The sequence below is a fragment of the Hippopotamus amphibius genome, chromosome 15, assembly GCF_030028045.1.
Source record: "Hippopotamus amphibius kiboko isolate mHipAmp2 chromosome 15, mHipAmp2.hap2, whole genome shotgun sequence".
Classification (NCBI taxonomy): domain Eukaryota; kingdom Metazoa; phylum Chordata; class Mammalia; order Artiodactyla; family Hippopotamidae; genus Hippopotamus; species Hippopotamus amphibius.
The window spans coordinates 21,580,187-21,597,319 of record NC_080200.1 but is presented as its reverse complement, the minus strand read 5'-3'; the positions used below and the strand labels follow the sequence as shown (position 1 = coordinate 21,597,319).

The 17,133-nt window shown below is 37.9% G+C and overlaps 1 protein-coding gene across 1 annotated transcript; it reads left to right on the top strand.

Moving 5' to 3' along the window:
* Nucleotides 1–15,352: 15,352 nt before the first annotated feature.
* Nucleotides 15,353–16,309, top strand: LOC130837277 (olfactory receptor 2B11). The gene has a single exon (XM_057710093.1). It carries the CDS (start codon nucleotides 15,353–15,355, stop codon nucleotides 16,307–16,309), a length of 957 nt encoding a protein of 318 aa, XP_057566076.1.
* The last annotated feature ends 824 nt before the right edge of the window (nucleotides 16,310–17,133 follow it).

Sequence of the window (17,133 nt, the reverse complement as noted above, 5' to 3'; positions counted from 1 at the left end):
TGATGTTAGCTTTTGGTTTCTCATACATGGCTTTTATTATGTTGAGGTAATTTCCTTCTATGCCCATTTTCTGGAGAGTTTTTATCATAAATGGATGTTGAATTTTGTCAAAAGCTTTTTCTGCATCTATTGAGATGATCACATGGTTTTATCCTTCAATTTGTTGTTATGATGTATCACATTGATTGATTTGCATATATTGAAGAATACTTTCATCCCAGGGATAAACCCCACTTGATCACGGTGTATGATCTTTTTAATGTGCTGTTGGATTCTGTGTGCTAGTATTTTGTTGAGGATTTTTGCATCTATATTCATCATTGATATTGGCCTGTAATTTTCTTTTTTTGTGACATCTTTGCCTGGTTTTGGTATCAGGGTGACGGTGGCTTCGTAGAATGAGTTTGGGAGTGTTCCTCCTTCTGCTATATTTTGGAAGAGTTTGAGAAGGATAGGTGTTAGCCCTTCTCTAAATGTCTGATAGAATTCACCTATGAAGCCATCTGGCCCTGGGCTTTTGTTTGTTGCGAGATTTTAAATCACAGTCTCAATTTCAGTGTTTGTGATTGGTCTGTTCGTAGTTTCTATTTCTTCCTGGTAGAGTCTTGGAAGATTGTACTTTTCTAAGAATTTATCCATTTCTTCCAGGTTATCCAATTTATTGCCATATAGTTGCTTGTAGTAGTCTCTCATGATCTTTTGTAAGAGAAAGTATTTAACTTTAGAATGAAAGATGGTACAGTTCAGAAGCTGTCTGGCTCCTGATCCTAGAAATTATGAAAACAATGTTACCTGGAAGATGAATCTGTACTCAGTGAGAAAATCTTCCCATTGCTGTGCCCTGAATATCTGAAATATTCCCCAGAGCTGAACAAGGAAGAACAAGAAGCTACAGAGGCTGCAACACACAGGGGACCTCAATATTCAGACTCAGAATTGAAATTGTAGTCTAACCAGAGAGCCTTAACTAAAACCAGAGTATGAGAAGTAATATCATAAAGGTTTGCTGCTAGAAGGTCTTTTTACTGCTAATTATAGCTTTAGGAGAAAAAAAAGGAGTCCTGCTACTATAAAGAATGAGTGAGAAATGATAATTATGTGAGGTGATAGAGGTATCAACCTAATTGCTGTGATCATTTTGCAATATATACATGTATCAAATCATCACATTTTACACCTTAAATATACACAATGTTACTTTTCAATAATATCTCAATAAAGATAGAAAAAAAAAAGTGAGATCTTGACCAGTCCATGTAAAGGAATTTCCATGAATTCAGTAATAAAGCAAAGTGCATAGAAACTATAAAACATTGCCCACTTTGCTGACACACTGACAAATACATTATTTTATGTATTTTATATACATATTTTTATAGATGTTCTATATATAACATATAGAACATAACATAATTATAACATGTAATTTATAATACTTCTTGATAAATCCTGGCACTGAGTAAAATGATCTTTTTTCAAAAAAAAAAGAGCATTTTAAAGTCTCATTCTTAATTGGCTAGAAATTAATAATAAGGTCTAAACTTATCTATCAGTAAGTTTATCTTTGTCTAGTTTTTTCAGTGCAAGCAGTAGCTCCTTTATGAAACCAGCAATATGTATCCACAGTGATTACTGGCCTTTGATATATAATTTACATAATTATGTAATTTACTTTTGATTTGAAAAGTCTGCCTGATTTCTATTAGATCAAATATGGCTACAAATGTGTATCCCTGTGACATCCTTTTCAAGGCAGATTTTAATCCTAAAGTAGATACTACAAGGAGATAAGAAATAGAGGAGTACAGCAAAGTGATTCATTTATATATATACTTGTATCTATTCTTTTTCAAATTCTTTTACCATTTAGGTGGTTACATAATATTGAGCAAAGTTCCCTGTGCTATACAGCAGGTCCTTGTTAGTTATCTTTCTTAAATACAGCAGTGTGTATACTTCACTGTACCCCTAAAACTAACACAACATTGTTAATCAACTATACTCCAATATAAAATAAAAAGTTAAAAAAAAAAGAGGAATGGTAAACCACTATATATATAATTTATATAATATACATAATGATATAACTTATATCATGCAAAATAACATAATATAAATGAGCATGTATTTTACATATGCATATGTAGAGAATTCTGTGAGCATGGAGACCTATAATGAAGAACACATCAGCACATGCAGGTTGTCAGGGCTGTGAAGGACAAAATGCTCTGGAAAGACAAACAGTGAGCAGGGAAGGAGGAAGATAAGTCTGGAAATCTGGACAGCCCCTGATTTTGCTCAAAGCTCTTCCTGCTCCTACTTTTGCCCCTGACAGCACCTCTCATTGGTTTTCTTCCACTCATATCTTGTCAAAGCCAGAGCAGGCACAGCATAAAAATAAGGTTTGTTATTTTTCTCACCTATCTGGACAATAATATTTATTTTAATTTAATGCCCTATTTAATTTTATTCTAAGTAAAAAAAAGTGACAAACCGTATAGTCCAGTGTTAATGCATCCTAAATCTGTTCAGATATTAAATATCTGTATTTTTCTTCTCCTGGACTCCCATAAAGCATGTGACTGTCTCTGTCACAGCCTGTTAGCTCTGGACTCTATCAGATCAATTGAATAATTACAGCAACTATCTGGAAGCAATTATAAATTAATTATTCTAGAAAAACCTCTTGTAGTTATAAGGCATCAGCAAATATAAAAAGTTGTAACTCAGGGTCACATTCTCAAATGACCTGAAAATGCTTTTAATAGTATAGTGTTTCACAAATACAAATTAAAGTCTGTCATGTTATCTGTAACAGTGTCTCTCACAAAGGGTGCTATTTAATCATTCTAGTTCCTTCTTTATAAGTCTTTCTATTCCCTTTTTAAAAAATCTTGGATCTTTTTTTAATTTTTTTTAAATTTTATTGATTGATAGATTGATTGATTATTCCCAAATATTACATTATAAGTCTTTATTTTTTCCCATTTGTTTTTTCCTATTTGGTTAATCTGAAAATACAGACCTTATAAATAAAATTTAATTTTTGAAACATTTTTCCCACTGAAGCAATCCTTCCTTTTTCTTTCATTAAGAGCTAACCTTGAGGGAGGGTGGGGGGGGAGTCGAAGGAGGGAGGGAATACGGGAATATGTGTATAAAAACAGATGATTGAACTTGATGTACCCCCCAAAAAATAATAAATTAAAAAAAAAAAAGAGCTAACCACTTTTTTATGTTTACAATACCTTGTGGAAATGAAAGCATTGCCTCTGATTCATACCCAAGTGACTGACAAGAAGTAGTCTGAAATTGATTATTAATTTATGTACAATATCTGACAACTTTAGTATACTTACATTGTTTTTATTATGACACAAATCAAATCTGGTGATCTGAAAGGAAAACTTTAGTTATTTTTCATTTTAATTGACTGGATTAGATGCCAAAGAGACCAGATCATAGATGTTAATAAATTATGATCTTATCGTCTTCTATTTATTTCTGAACAGAGGTCTTGTCTATGAATCTCATAAAGGTCTCATTATATCAATCAATGAATTGTATGACATAGATACTATGAACGTAGCCATTCAATAGGGCAGGTCGAAGGTACTGAAGTGCAATAATTATCCATGACTACATTACATAGATTGCATGTTCTGCTTGAAGACAGGTCAGCTCTGACATCTTTATGGGTTTAAGACGGATATAGCTCAGAATTGTGATGATGTATCCTCTCAATCAATGTTTGCCAATGGACATCCCTGAAGGCATTAAACTTGATGAAGATGATTATGATCAGGTGAATCACGTCCAGAAGAAACCGTTCTTTACCCACCGCCGCCCCCCACCCAATAAGGGTTAGGGCCTTTAGGAAGCATTCTCTTGTCCTTTCTTTTCCTTCCTAACCCTTCTCACGATTGTATTTCTGTAGTCATGAAATGATTTGCTTTATGTCTGTTTTTCTATACCATTCTTATAGCTCCATACAGGTCCAAATAAATTTTTATACAATTTTCAAGGTATAATTCACATATAACAAAATTCACACACTTTAATACACAATTTGTTGAGTTATCATAAACATAGGCAGTTGTGCTAGTACCATTTCAAATTGTAGAACACTTCCATCACCCCAAAAAGGTCCTCGAGGGCCAAATAATTCTATTCACATTCTATTTATCACCATTTATCATGCTGCATCGTACACTGTAAGAATCTATTCAATATTTGTTGATGGGTCAATGGAAAGAAAGAAAGCAGGCAGGAAAGAAGGAAAGTGTAAACTAACACATTAAATTATATACCAAGAACTCTGCTAAGATATTTGCATTTATTATTTCAGTTTTTCTCATAACAACGCAGTGCTCAGATATTACTATTTCTATTTTACAAATGAGTAGACTGGGCCTCAGAAAACTTTTGTAACTCATTCAAGGTCCAATAGTTAATAGTGGGTGGTGGGATGTGAATCCAGTTCATCTGATTACAAAAGTCCATTTTTCACCACCACCACCATCTACTGGTTTCATGTTAAGTAAATATTGGTCTAGAGATGTTTCTCGGGATTATCAGCACAAATATTTCTCTCCTTTAATCGTAATTGCAGCTAAAATAACATGAAATCCCATAATGTAGGCAATCTGTATTATACCCTCCCCCCTCCACAAGAGAACCTTCCAGTTCATTTCAAGCAGAACAAGGCATCTTTCACTAAGTATTTTTATCACTTACTTGATCATTGAATGTATTCATTTGTTCACTGTTACTTCAATTATTAACCTGTTGTGTCATATCAACACAGACTGCTTCAGGCTACCATTCGCCCAGAGATTGGGAGATTGTTGGGAATACTGATATCAAGAGCTTCATTTTTTTAAATAAATTTATTTATTTATTTATTTATTTGGTGCGTTGGCTCTTCCTTGCTGCATGCAGGCTTTCTGTAGTTGTGGTGAGCTGGGGCTACTCTTCATTGCGGTGCACGGCCTTCTCATTGCAGTGGCTTCTCCTGTTGCAGAGCACAGGCTCTAGGTGCATGGGCTTCAGTAGTTGTGGCTCGCGGGATCTAGAGCACAGGGTAGTTGTGGCACATAGGCTTAGTTGCTCAGAGGCATATGGGATCTTCCTGGCCCAGGGTTTGAACCTGTGAACCCTGCTTTGGCAGGCATATTCTTAACCACTGAGACACCAGGGAAGTCCCTCAAGAGTTTTATTATAGTCCATAATATAATAATGGTAAGAAAGAAATTTCAGAAAATCTTCTTGAAAAGTCTGTCATGATTAGATTCAGCTTCCTAAAAACATAAAACCCAAATCATGCTATAAACAAGGTGGAAATCTATCACTCTCACGTCACAGATGCTGAGGGTCAACAGGTCATGGGCACCTTTATAATCATCAGGTACGCTGGCTCCTCTGAATACGCCACCATTCATAGTGTGCAGGTTTCATCTTCAAGTTTGCTTCAAGGAGAACTATGGCTGCTAGGGCTCCAGCCATCAAGTCCAAATAGCACAAATGAAGAAAGGAGAATTGACAAATATTTCTTTAAGATTTCCCAGCATCTCATTCATCTCATTATTGTCCACTATCAAAGAAAGTGAAAAATATAACTCCTTCACAGGGTACATTGCTGTCTGGATAAAGGAATGCGAAAAATAAGAGTAGCAGAACAGAACCTGAAGTAAGATGAGAAAGGTAATGATTAGCATAATGCTGAAGGGACTGTGTCTCAGTCATGACAGTTTCCATCTACTTATACCAGCATTTTCTCAGCACAAAATTGTGGATTCCATCTATTTTTTCCAACTTCACGTGTATTTAAGCCTCCATATCTTTGGAAATTTTCCCATCTGGACATCAAGACATTTCCCCAAAATTCCCACATCCCATATCTGGAATGTCCATGGGAGAGAGCACATGTGAGAGAAATGCTTAGAATCAGGGAATTTTCCCACTTTATCACCCAAGCACAATCTACCATCTTCCTTTGGGGCAGGCCTTCTCTCCTCACTCTAACCCTAGACAAATTGCTTCCTAAAACCCCAGAGGGTAAAAATTAAATCACTGCCATAATCTGACCTCATGTCCACTCGACGCCTAGAACTAGAGGCATCTAGAACCTAGAGAGTAAAAATAACTGTCCCAAAGTATCACAACTCATGGAGGTTTATAGTACATAATAGCTTTTATTCACATGAATTACAGCTCATGAATTAAAACTTGTACCACTTCACACTGGCTGTATACCAAAAGACATTTTTGTCCATCCTTTCCGTGTGACAAATAAAACAGGCAGTTGAGACTATGTGTAGTACTCATAAAAAAAGTTCAAAGTTATTACTCTGTGCCAGTCACTGTTCTGAGTGCTTTACATAAACCAACTCATTTTGCACTTGTGATAGACTGAAGGGTGACACTAGTGCTTCCTATGGTTTTCTGGTGATGAGTGAGGCACAGTAGAATTAGGTAACGCTGCTCAAAGACACACAGACCGTGAGTAGCTGAGCTTGGTGCTAAAGACTGTTTAGTACCTACACTCTAACTGAATTATGTGCTATACAAGTTAATCTTCCACTCTGATTTTACAGCACCCTCTACCCTAAAAAGTTAAAAATACAGAGTTCCCATTCCCCATAATTGGTCCATTTCCTCTGGTCTTCTGGTCTTCTAAGATTTACCATTAATTGCAAGTACTCCAGTCTCACACACTACATCAATTACCAGCTAACCCCTCAGACACTAATTAAATAAAACATCAGGGATAACTTCCCAGCCAGAGGAGAACAAGGTTTTCCTCTCAATATCTTGGGAGAAAAAACAGAGGTCTTATAAAAACAAATGGAGACAGTGAGGTCAAATATCATCTGACGGGTAATTTTGAAATGATCAGGGGGTGTGACATATGATGGTGTGTCACCTAAGAGTTTTATCCTGAGAGGCAACCTCCACTACACAAGCACATAAGCTTGCTCCACAAAGTCAAAATGTCTGCAGGTACTCTGGGGACCAAGACTAGAGCAGATGCACGGAGCTCACCCAGGAAGCACTGAGTCTCCCCTGCGATCATGTTGTGATGGAAGACAGACTTTTCTTATAGACTAATAATCTCTCCACATCTACTCCAAGGGCAAGGCTCAGGTAAGGGTGAAGTCCCAGCAACTTCATCAGAGAAAGCATGTTGTGTCTTCCTAGAATATAAAGAATATTTCCAATGACTCCATCCCTAAATGTCTCTCCCCAACAAAAAGCACCACATGCTGCTAATAAAGCCTTCATTCCTTAGCCAAGCCCTCTGCAGAAGCCAGGGAAACATGGAGGTAAGTGATTAATCCTCAAGTCTAGACAAACTGAAATCTGCAGAGTGCGGTAGAGGTTGGTCAGCCTGCGGCAGCAGGAACTCTAGTCTGTGCAAGAAACCAAGATGACCTGGGTAAAGGACAGGCAGATCAATGAAGAGTGGCCAAGCATTAGCAGTATATGTAAGACTGTGTACTTGAAAGATAGAAATGACAGCCAGGAACAGAATAGGCTGCCCCTGCCTCTAGGTAGACGAGCTATTCAATACTCACTGGAAGAGTGGATGTTGCCCAGAGTAAATGAGACCCTGAGTCTCATTTCTGCTGCCTCTCAATAATTTTGGCAATGCTGAATCACAGTCAGAAGAGCAATATTAAACCCTGCTTGGTCATGAAAAGAGAGAAATAGAGCAAGTAAAGCCAAATAGTACCAATCCTTAGAGAAAGCAAGCTTCTAGCTACATTTTAGCAGCAAATTGAAATATCCAAAGAATATTAAAAGGCAATGGAGTAGTTTCCTCTCATAGATATTTACCTTCCCACAGTTTACCGCCCTTGGAAGTCTAAAACTGCTCTCCTTTGTCCTATCATTTCTCTATAAACTTGCTTATTCTTTGTTGAAGATGCCATATAAATTAGAATTGTAAGACACTACTTTGAGTTACTTTTGGTTAATCTCTTGTGATGTGCACTGCATACATTATTAAACTGTTTTTCTCTTGTTAAAAATAAATGATTAATAAATAAATATAAGGCAATGGAGTATGGGTGGGGACCAGCTTTAAGCAGAAGAGGCCATCCCTGTCTCAGTGACTGTGTTTGATTGCAGAAGCTGGTGCCCTCCCCCTGAGGGTTTGTGTCCTCACTTTGTAGTCCCAGAGACCCATCACTGCTGTGTTCCAGCTCCTTCTCCTTCCCTTCCCCACCCCCCTCCCCCCTCCCACCATGGGAAAGAATAACAGATGCAGCTCAGGACTCTACACACCATCTGGAATAAGGAGTTATTTGAAGAATGGGACTTTTAGATTTGTGAACATAATCAGTAATCATTTCATCAATTAATTGCATTACTCATGCTGTCTAAGTGCCGTGAATGACACAATGTGTAAGATTCTTGTTTTTAGAGAAATTACAATGTATGCAAAAAATAAAAAAAATAACATGTTGGAAATTATTAGCAAACAATATAGTATGTGATTATGCTCTCCATTAGGCAAGATCTTCATTATTTTTAGGGTATTTAACAGAGCTGTGCATATAAAAGGGGCAGTGATGTCCTGGATCAGGGGTTATGACATATGGGGGCTTATGAGGAGGTAACTTACTCTCTGTATGAACCAATATCAGGGAGCTTAAATATATTACCCCATGAAGTCATATTGCAGCTTTGACCTGAACAAGGAAGATGTTCTTAACCTTTGTAAATTCTCAGTTTTCCCAGAGTTACTGAAGTAGGACATAAAGCAGCACATATATAGTACCTGGTACACAAACTGAGAGGTGGTGGTACTCATCCAACAATGATTTACTTCCTTCCCTCTCTCACTGTTTGCTAAAAAATGTTTTTTTTAAATAATCTTAAAAGCAAAGCATTTTGAAAAATTATACCTCAGGCTGCTTGTGGAGATGTGGTTATCATTTCTCCTCAAATCTCTCTGTATGTAGGAGTTTATAGAGGAAGGCCCATAGTAGGTCAGTGAGGATGTTTCATGAAAGAAGCAGAAGCTGAGCTACAGTGAAATCAAACATACAATATGAAGTGAAACAGCATCCTGGCACATGGATACGTGATGGGCAAAAGCCTGTCACAAGATGAGTGAGACCTGTGGGTGGACCTGGGTGCCAACTATGTTGAAGGGGCTGATGGGTTGAGAGTTAGCAGAACAAAGCTAAAGGGGGCAAAGCAGAAGGGAGGAGAGTCTAAAAGTGCTCTTCCTAATTGTGCCAGTTCACTTCCTTTTACTCTATTCAGAACTTCCACCCAAGAATAAGCATGTCATCAGAACAGAACTGGAAATACAAACACATCATGAGAAAAGTACTTTTCTCCTTTTTGAAGAAAAAGTAGCTATTAATATCAGTGAAGGAAAATCTTTGGCATTCTTAAGGCTTGTCCCCAAAAGTCAATATGCAATATAATTTTAGTCATGGCCTTGGCAGTTAAACAGAGCTTTCACTTGGTTATCTGAGTGGTGGGAATTTGAGGCTGAATTTTGATTGAAGAAAGAGATCTTTGGGGTTGATAGACAATAAAATCTCAGGGCCTAGACTTTGTTTCCCCACCTCATAAATTTATTTCCAGATATTCTCTCATTTGTTGGAATAGATAATATGTTCTGTCAACTTCCTAGAGGAATTTCACCAGCATATGTGTGTGTGTGTATAGATAGATGATAGATAGATGATAGATGATAGATAGATAGATGATAGATAGATACGAGGGTTATCCGCACCCTGGCTACAGAATTTATAGAAGTTTTAATATAACTGGAGTGCAGATAATTTTTGACTCACCCCTGTAGGTAGATCATGAGGTTTATATATTACATAGGGAATGAAACAGAATGATATATACCATAGGGCATATCAGTGTGTTCACATCCAGCTGCCAGCAGGTAGGAGGTAAGAACTATCATTAGGATTCCCCATGGCAGCTGCTAAGAGAGGGATGTGACAGAGGTCGGAAGAAACTGCAGGGAATTTGGTGTGAGAAGGATACAATCCCAACTTGTCCAGTAACTGTTAAGGAGATGGGATTTTTTTAGGCAATTGGAAGACAAAAATGTATCTTTGCTCTTAACACCTGAGTCTTAGAAAGATGTGAATGTGAATGATGGGTTGTATAAGGAAGGGACTGCCTGCAGGAAGATGATTAACAGGCTCCCAGTGGGGTTCAGATGACCTTTCTGGCCCAGAATGGCAGTGGGAAGAATATAGACAGCTCGTGCCCACAGCATTGTGCTGATAGAATAAATAGGACAAAGTCATTGATGAAATACGGTAACTGAGGAATAGAACATCATTAGAAATAACCTGAGTAATCTGAGTCAGAATGACTAATGCAGAGGCAGCCAAAAATTAGTAAGAAGGTGATGGTCTGAGGTTGGAGGAATGGCTGACAAGATAAACTGGGGCTGCTTCAGTGAGTTATCTCAGGAGGGAAATTGAACATCAGTGAATATGTGAGAGCTAGAGACACAGGTCTGGCTTCTGCTTGAGGGTGATTGTGACAGATGTGCAAATTACTGCGTTTACCCAGGGAAGCAAAGCAGCACCTTGGGGAAACGTCTCTTTTTGGGTAGAAGAAAGACAAAGGATGTCAAGGGAGAGTGGAGGCCAGATCTGAAGCAGAGCTCAAAATATAAACGACTAGACAATGTGAGATGCAGGGTGAGAAGAGTCAGGCTGGGATGACACCCAGCTTTGCAGTCGAGAAGCTGCATGTGTGTGTGCCCAGAAAAGCCTGGTACACTGAGTTGGAAATTAGAAAAAAGCTCTTCTCAATTCCCTTACTACTTTCCCTCCTGTGGCATTACTCTTCTCTTTCTGACATTCTCTTCTGTTTTAGTCATTTGCACAAATGCTGTTGCTGTTCTCCAAATCACTAACTGCTTTTTCAAAAGCAAAGTGCTAGAAGAAAAAGCATCAAAGGCAAAGATAAACAAGTGGGATTACACCAAACTAAAATGTCTCTGCACAGCAAAGGAAATTATCACTAAAATGAAAAGCCAATTACTGAATGGGAGAAAATATTTCCAAATTATAATAACTGATAAGGGGTTAATATCCAAAATAGAGAGAGAATTCATACAACTTAAAAAAAGCCAACAATCCCAGATAAAATGGACAGAGGATCTGAGTAGACATTTTTCCAAAGAAGATATACAGACAGCCAGCAAGAAAAGGTGCTCAACATCACTAATCATCAGGGAAATGCAAGTCCAAACCACAATGAGATGTCAGCTCACACCTGTCAAAATGGCTATTATCAAAAAGACAAAACAGCAATTGCTGGTGAGGATGTGGAGAAAAAGCCACACTTATTCACTGTTGGTAGAAATATAAATTGGTGCAGCCACTACGGTAAGTGGTATGGAAAAAATTAAAAATGGAACCATTGTATATAATCCAGAAATTCCACTTCTGGGTGTTTATATGAGGAAAACAAAAACAGTACTGGCATACCTCAGAGATACTATGGATTCCATCCCAGACCACCACAATAACACAAATATCACAATAAACAAGTCACACAAATTTTTTGATTTCCCAGAGTATATAAAAATATGTTTACACTATATTGTAGTCTATTAAGTGTGTAATAGCATTACGTCTAAAGAAACAATGTACATACCTTAATTTTAAAATGTTCTGTTGCTAAAAAATGCTAACCATTATCTGAGCCTTCAGGGAGTTATAATCTTTTTGCAATAGTAATATCAAAGATCACTGATCACAGGTCACCATAATAAATAAAATAATAATGAAAAAGTTTGAAATAGTGTGACAATCACCAAAATGTGACACTGAGACATGAAGTGAGCAACTGCTGTTGAAAACATGATGCCAATAGACTTTCCCAATGCAGGGTTGCCATAAACCCTCAACTTGTGAAAAATGCAATATATGAAGAGAGTAATAAAGTGAACCTCAATAAAACAAGGTATACCTATAATTCAAAAAGATATATACACCCCATGTTCACTGCAGCTTTATTTACAATAGCCAAGATATGGAACCAACCTAAATGTCCACCAATGGATGAATGGATAAAGAAAATGTGGTACATACACACATGGAACACTACTGAGCCATAAAAATAATGAAATCTGGCCATTTGTGACAATGTGGAGGGCATTATGCTAAGTTAACTAAGTTAGAGAAAGAAAAATACCATATGATTGTACTTATATGTGGAACACTAAGGAAAAAAAAAAGCTCATAGACACAGAAAACAGACTGGTGGTTGCCAGAGGTGGGTAGATGGACAAAATGTGCCACTAGATCAAAAGGTACAAACTTCCACTTATAAATTAAATACGTAATGGGGATGTAATGTACAGCATGGCAACTATAGTTAATAATACTGTATTGCATATTTGAAAGTTGCTGAGAGAGTAGATTGTGAAAGTTCTCATCATAAGAAAAAAAATTGTAACTATGTATGAGAACAGATGTTAACTAGAATTAGTGATGACCATTTTGCAATATTTACAAATATAAAATCATTACATTCTACACCTGAAACTATAATGTTATATGTCTATTACACCTTAATTTTAAAAAAAACTCAAAAACATTTTTTAAAAAGCAAAGTGCTAGAGAGAATAATGATTAAAAGCAAGATCTTAGCTTTCAGTATTAACTATCAGTCGCTGCTACATAAGTCATCTAAGGTAGACAAGTTATCATCCCCAAGACACTCTGCTTAACAGTAAAACAGGGGTGAAAACATCTACCTTACTGGGTTGTTAAAGCACTAAGTAAGATAATCGTGTAAAGTTGTTATCACAGTACCTCACTCACATGAGTGCTTAATAATTTGTGTTTATTATTAAAAATAACCTATATCTGTCCCTCTATATTTCTTGCTTCCTTCATCTCTTTTTTCACCATCCCTGCAACTTTTCCCTTTCTTGTCTAGTTTAGATTCTGAGAAGAAACCTTGGAGTCAGAAATTAGGAAAGAAAAATGACATGATTACTTTTCATCTTAAAAAGAGAGCAAGCCTGACTTTGCCCTGCTATAACTCATGTGTCAAAATCTGAGTCTTGAGTTCCCATTAGATACAAAATAATCAAATTCTATAAGAATAATTTAGAAGTATTTTTGATAGAATGGTGGGTAGAAGGACAACAATTGGGTGTTCCACAAGAATATTGGGAACTTTATAGGAAATAGTATATAGTTTTGAAACAGCAGAAGAATAAAGGTAATTTGCACTTATTTGTCCATTTCAACCACAAAGTTTATTTTCAAATAATACATTCCTTAGAACATAGAACTGTGGGGATGGGAGGAAGCATGTTTATTACAGCATCTAGGCTGAACAGATCTCTATGACTTTTAGGGTTTGTGTACAAAGCACCAAATAAAGAACTAAAAAATGAATCCCTCATAAGCTACCTGCACACAGGACTTAATTCCCTTTCAGTACTATCACGGACTGTATCATCCCCATCATGAACTTGAGGGTGTACAGTCCTGGGGGAAGTATAGGAAGTGGAGGCTGATGAAACTCAGTAGTAAGGCCCCCCGCATCAGCAGAAGGCAACCCAGTTGCTTTCTGACAGCAATGGAATCTGAAAACCAAATCAGTTGTGTTTTCTGACTCCAAGAGGAAACAGCTGCTTGGCAAAAAGGTTGTACAGGGAATTCAAATGTCATTCAAACTGCCTGATAAATGTTACCTCTAGAGGCAATCTGATCCTTCAGTAGGCAACTCCAGGGACTATGTTTCTTACACTGATCGACACCTTCTCCCTATGCTCAAAATTCTATGTTCTGGAGTCTCTTTAGGTATCGTGACCCAGTCAAAAGTGGAAGTGACTTAGCTCCTCCATTCAGAGGATTTTGAACTGGTTTTTTGTTTGTTGGTTGGTTGGTTTTTTGTTTTGTTTTGTTTTTAACTGCCAAAGTGAATGATAGTGCTGCCCGTGTATGAGCAGACATGGGGAGAGAGACCAGCATGGTACAGAGAGCCAGGGAGGCAATATAAACTTTAGGAGGTGAGTAGGATGTGTTCATGTCAATACACCCCTTAGCTGTTTACAAAGCACTTACTCTTTTTTTAAAATTTTTATTGGAGTATATTTGATTTACAATGTTGTGTTAGTTTCTGCTGTACAGCAAAGTGAATCAGTTATACGCATACCTATATCCACTCTTTCTTGGATTCTTTTCCCATATAGGTCATTACACAGTATTAAAAAGAGTTCCCTGTGCTATACAGTAGGTCCTTATTAGTTATCTATTTTGTATATAGTGACACATATATGTCAATCCCAATCTCTCAATTTATCCCTCCCCCTCCTGTCCCCCCGGTAACCATAGTTTCTTTTTTTTTTCTATATCTGTGACTCTATGTTTTGTAAATAAGTTCATTTGTATCATTTTTTTAGATTCCATTGTATAAGCAATATCGAATGATATTTGTCTTTCTCTGTCTGACTTACTTCACTCAGTATGACAATCTCTAGATCCATCCACGGTGATGCAAATAATATTATTTCATTCCTTTTTATTACTGAGTAATATTCCATTGTATGTATGTGCCATATCTTCTCTATCCATTCATCTGTCCGTGGGCATTTAGGTTGCTTCCCTGTCCTGGCTATTGTAAATAGTGCTACAATGAACATTGCGGTGCATGTTTCTTTTTGAATTATGGTTTTCTAAGGGTATATGCCCAGGAGTGGGATTGCAGGATCATATGGTAGCTCTATTTTTAGTTTTTTAAGGAACCCCCATGCTGTTCTCCATAATGATTGTACCAATTTACATTCCCCCAACACAAAGCCCTTACTCATTTTATGCTACCTTTCACCTCCCTCCCATCACCACTTCCAAAAGGCAAAACGAAAAAGCCTAAGAAAGTGATCAATGCCATGTTAATGAGTTTGCAGAGAGAATTCAAACCTTCTACTAGTGATGGGAGCTGTGGCAGACTTTGACCAAATTGGAAGAAAATTGTTCTTACAATATGCTTTCACAAACCTAATGTCCCTTTATCATCCCCACGAGTGTAGTTGAAGCAGGTATTTTCTTCTCACGTTACAGATGCAGAAATTGCAATTCAGAGAAATTAAATGGTATCATCAAGATCACAGAACAGGAAGGAGAGCAAGACATATATACAACTGTTCTGACTCCTGGTTCTGATTTCCTCCATATTTCAGTGTCTCTACAGAGGTAAGGAAGATCAGACAGGGTGGAACCTGTATAAGAAAGCACAGGAACAGGCATGAGAAAGACAATTAATTTCTCTCCTTAGCTTTTATTCATCCCCACTTTCTCAGTTCATCCCAGGTGCCAGAAAATGTCTCAGCATGAGAACTGACAACCAAAGCTTTCTGGGGGACCCCCCTAAGGACTTCATCCTTCTGGGTGTTTCTGACAGGCCATGGCTAGAACTCCCTCTCTTTGTGGTCCTCCTGGTGTCCTATGTTCTGGCCATGCTGGGAAACATTTCCATCATCCTGGTTTCTGGGCTGGATCCCCAGCTCCACAGCCCCACGTACATCTTCCTCCGCCACCTCTCCTTCCTGGACCTCTGCTATACCACCACCACGGTCCCTCAGATGCTGGTCAACATGGGCAGCACCAGCAAGACCATCAGCTACAGTGGCTGCACAGTGCAATATGCAATTTTCCACTGGTTGGGATGCACTGAGTGCATCGTTTTGGCAGCCATGGCCCTGGACCACTACATGGCCATCTGCGAGCCCCTCCGATATACCATTATCATGCACCGCCTTCTCTGCCAGCAGCTCGTGGTTGCGGCCTGGCTCAGTGGCTTTGGCAACTCCCTCGTTCAGGTAGTCCTGACAGTGCAGTTGCCCTTCTGTGGGCGACAGGTGCTAAACAACTTCTTCTGTGAGGTGCCAGCCATGATCAAGCTATCTTGTGCTGACACAGCTGTGAATGACACCACACTGTCGGTGCTGGTGGCCTTCTTTGTGCTGGTCCCCCTAGCTCTCATTCTTCTCTCCTATGGCTTCATTGCCCGTGCAGTGCTCAGGATACAGTCCTTCAAGGGACGGCACAAGGCCTTTGGGACCTGTTCTTCCCACCTGGTGGTGGTCTCCCTCTTCTACCTACCCGCCATCTACATGTACCTGCAACCTCCTTTCAGCTACTCCCAAGAGCAGGGCAAATTTATCTCCCTCTTCTATTCCATAGTCACCCCCACCCTCAATCCCTTCATCTATACCCTGAGGAACAAGGATGTGAAGGGTGCTCTGAGAAGACTCCTGGAAAGGATCTGGAGGCTGTGCACAAGATGAGGACGTGAGATGTGACAGTAACCACTGGTTAGAGAAAACTGGGCAAGCGTATTGTGTGCTCAGAACACCTTTCATTAAGGAGTCAATAACTAAAGAGTGTATTTGTTTTTGAGAGATTTGAGAGTCCCTCAAATCCCTTCTCCAAAGCATCTCACTTCCTGCGTGCTCACAGTATCTAAAACCCCACCTTTCCCAATAGTCTTTAATTCTAAGAGGCCATATGTTTTTAGGAATCATTTAAACAGGATCGATGTTCAAGAAGTATTTGTCAAATTATTCAATTTCTAATCTCCTGATTCTTTCCCCTTTTTGTCTTTCTACTATTTGTCTCTCTCCAAATTTCTTTCTTCCTTTTCCCATTACTCCTAAGTATAAATAATGTGAAACCAAAACATAATCTTATACAACTTATAATAAATTTGTTCTCCATATATTTAAATCTCCACAAATTGTATGTGATTTTGAAAAAGTTTGCAAAACTGAAGTAGATTACTTTCTTCTTCCTGTGATCTTAGATGATGCTTCTTTTTCTGTAGTTCAAGTTTTTGTCTATAGAAAGTTTTTCCACCATTGACTGAAAACTCGTACAAGTATATGTACTATGGGTATATAAGACTCTTATATTGGTTCTATAAATACAAGGTAAAAATAGCACAATATCTTACCCCCCCAAAAAAAGAATACATTCTAACTGATAACACAAGATAAAAATACAATCATAATTAATGACAATAAAAATTTAAATAACAAGTTCAAGGTTATTGTAATAGCTAACATTTGCAGAAGGCTTCCAAGATGCAGGTACTAGATTAAGTGCATTTATG